Here is a 936-nt window from a genome sequence, read left to right on the forward strand (position 1 = left end):
TGTCCTGGTCACCGGCAGCCTGCACTTGGTGGGGGGGGCCCTGCGGCTGCTTGACCCCGCCCTCTCCCAGTAACTGGATGGACTGGGCTTTGCACTTGGTTTTACTTGAAGCAGCAGTTGTGCCCCCGATGATGTCGGAGGCATCCGGGAGGGCACATGGGACACCCTCGCCCCACCCCGGCTCAGCCATTTTTCACCCCAGTGCCTTTTGCTTGTGCCCTCCCGGGGACACTGCCCATCTGTGGGATGCTCCTGGCCCACATTCCGCTCTTGGTGAGACTGATTGGGGGTCCCCTGGATCTGGGGGGGGCTGCCCCAGGCTGTGCTGGGGTCCCAGTGCCCAGGGGGTGGTTGGGGGGGCGGTAGGGAGGAGCCTCAATCTGTGGTGAGGCTCAGCATCAGGGCAAGACTAATTTAACATAGGGGAGATTTTTATTATTATTAATAACAGTTTGTAACTTGTATGGGGAGCTGGGGGGGGTGTGATGGGTTCTGCCCATCGCCCTGTGGGAGGGCAGCAGCCCTGCACACCCCCGTCTGAATAAACCTCTTGCTGCTCCCAGTGGTGCCTGTTGCCTTCTTGGGGGGATGCAGGAGGGGCACAGGGGTCACCCCAAGTGCTGGGGCATGTCCTGGGGGCACCCACTTCTTCCCCCCCCATTTGATGGGAAGCCTTGGGGGAGGCTTTGGCAGTAGCTGCTCTTTCTGCCTCCCCCCTGCAGCGGGGGACCCCAGGGGGGTTGCAGGGTGCACCCCCCCCGGTGTGGGCTGCCCTCGGGGGGCCAAAGCATTCACTGAATGAGTAACGGAGGCCCCCTCTGGGCTCGGCCTGAGATTTGGGGCAAAAAATCAGCTTAATGGCACCGGGGTGGGTCCCCAAGTCCGTTGGCCAGGGGCTGTGCAGGCTTGGGGGGGCCCGGGGGCGTCAGGCCATGC

General features: G+C 63.1%; 1 protein-coding gene across 1 annotated transcript in view; it reads left to right on the plus strand.

The window, feature by feature from the left end:
• FPGS (folylpolyglutamate synthase) overlaps positions 1-73 on the plus strand; it is a 3,872-nt gene extending 3,799 nt beyond the window's left edge. The window contains exon 11 of the mRNA XM_029960586.1: positions 19-73. Coding sequence (XP_029816446.1) covers positions 19-73 — 55 coding nt within the window. The remainder of the gene's footprint in view (positions 1-18) is intronic.
• Positions 74-936: the final 863 nt, after the last annotated feature.

The sequence above is a fragment of the Manacus vitellinus genome, unplaced genomic scaffold, assembly GCF_001715985.3.
Source record: "Manacus vitellinus isolate BGI_N305 unplaced genomic scaffold, ASM171598v3 scaffold_27_pilon, whole genome shotgun sequence".
In the NCBI taxonomy this organism is placed as follows: domain Eukaryota; kingdom Metazoa; phylum Chordata; class Aves; order Passeriformes; family Pipridae; genus Manacus; species Manacus vitellinus.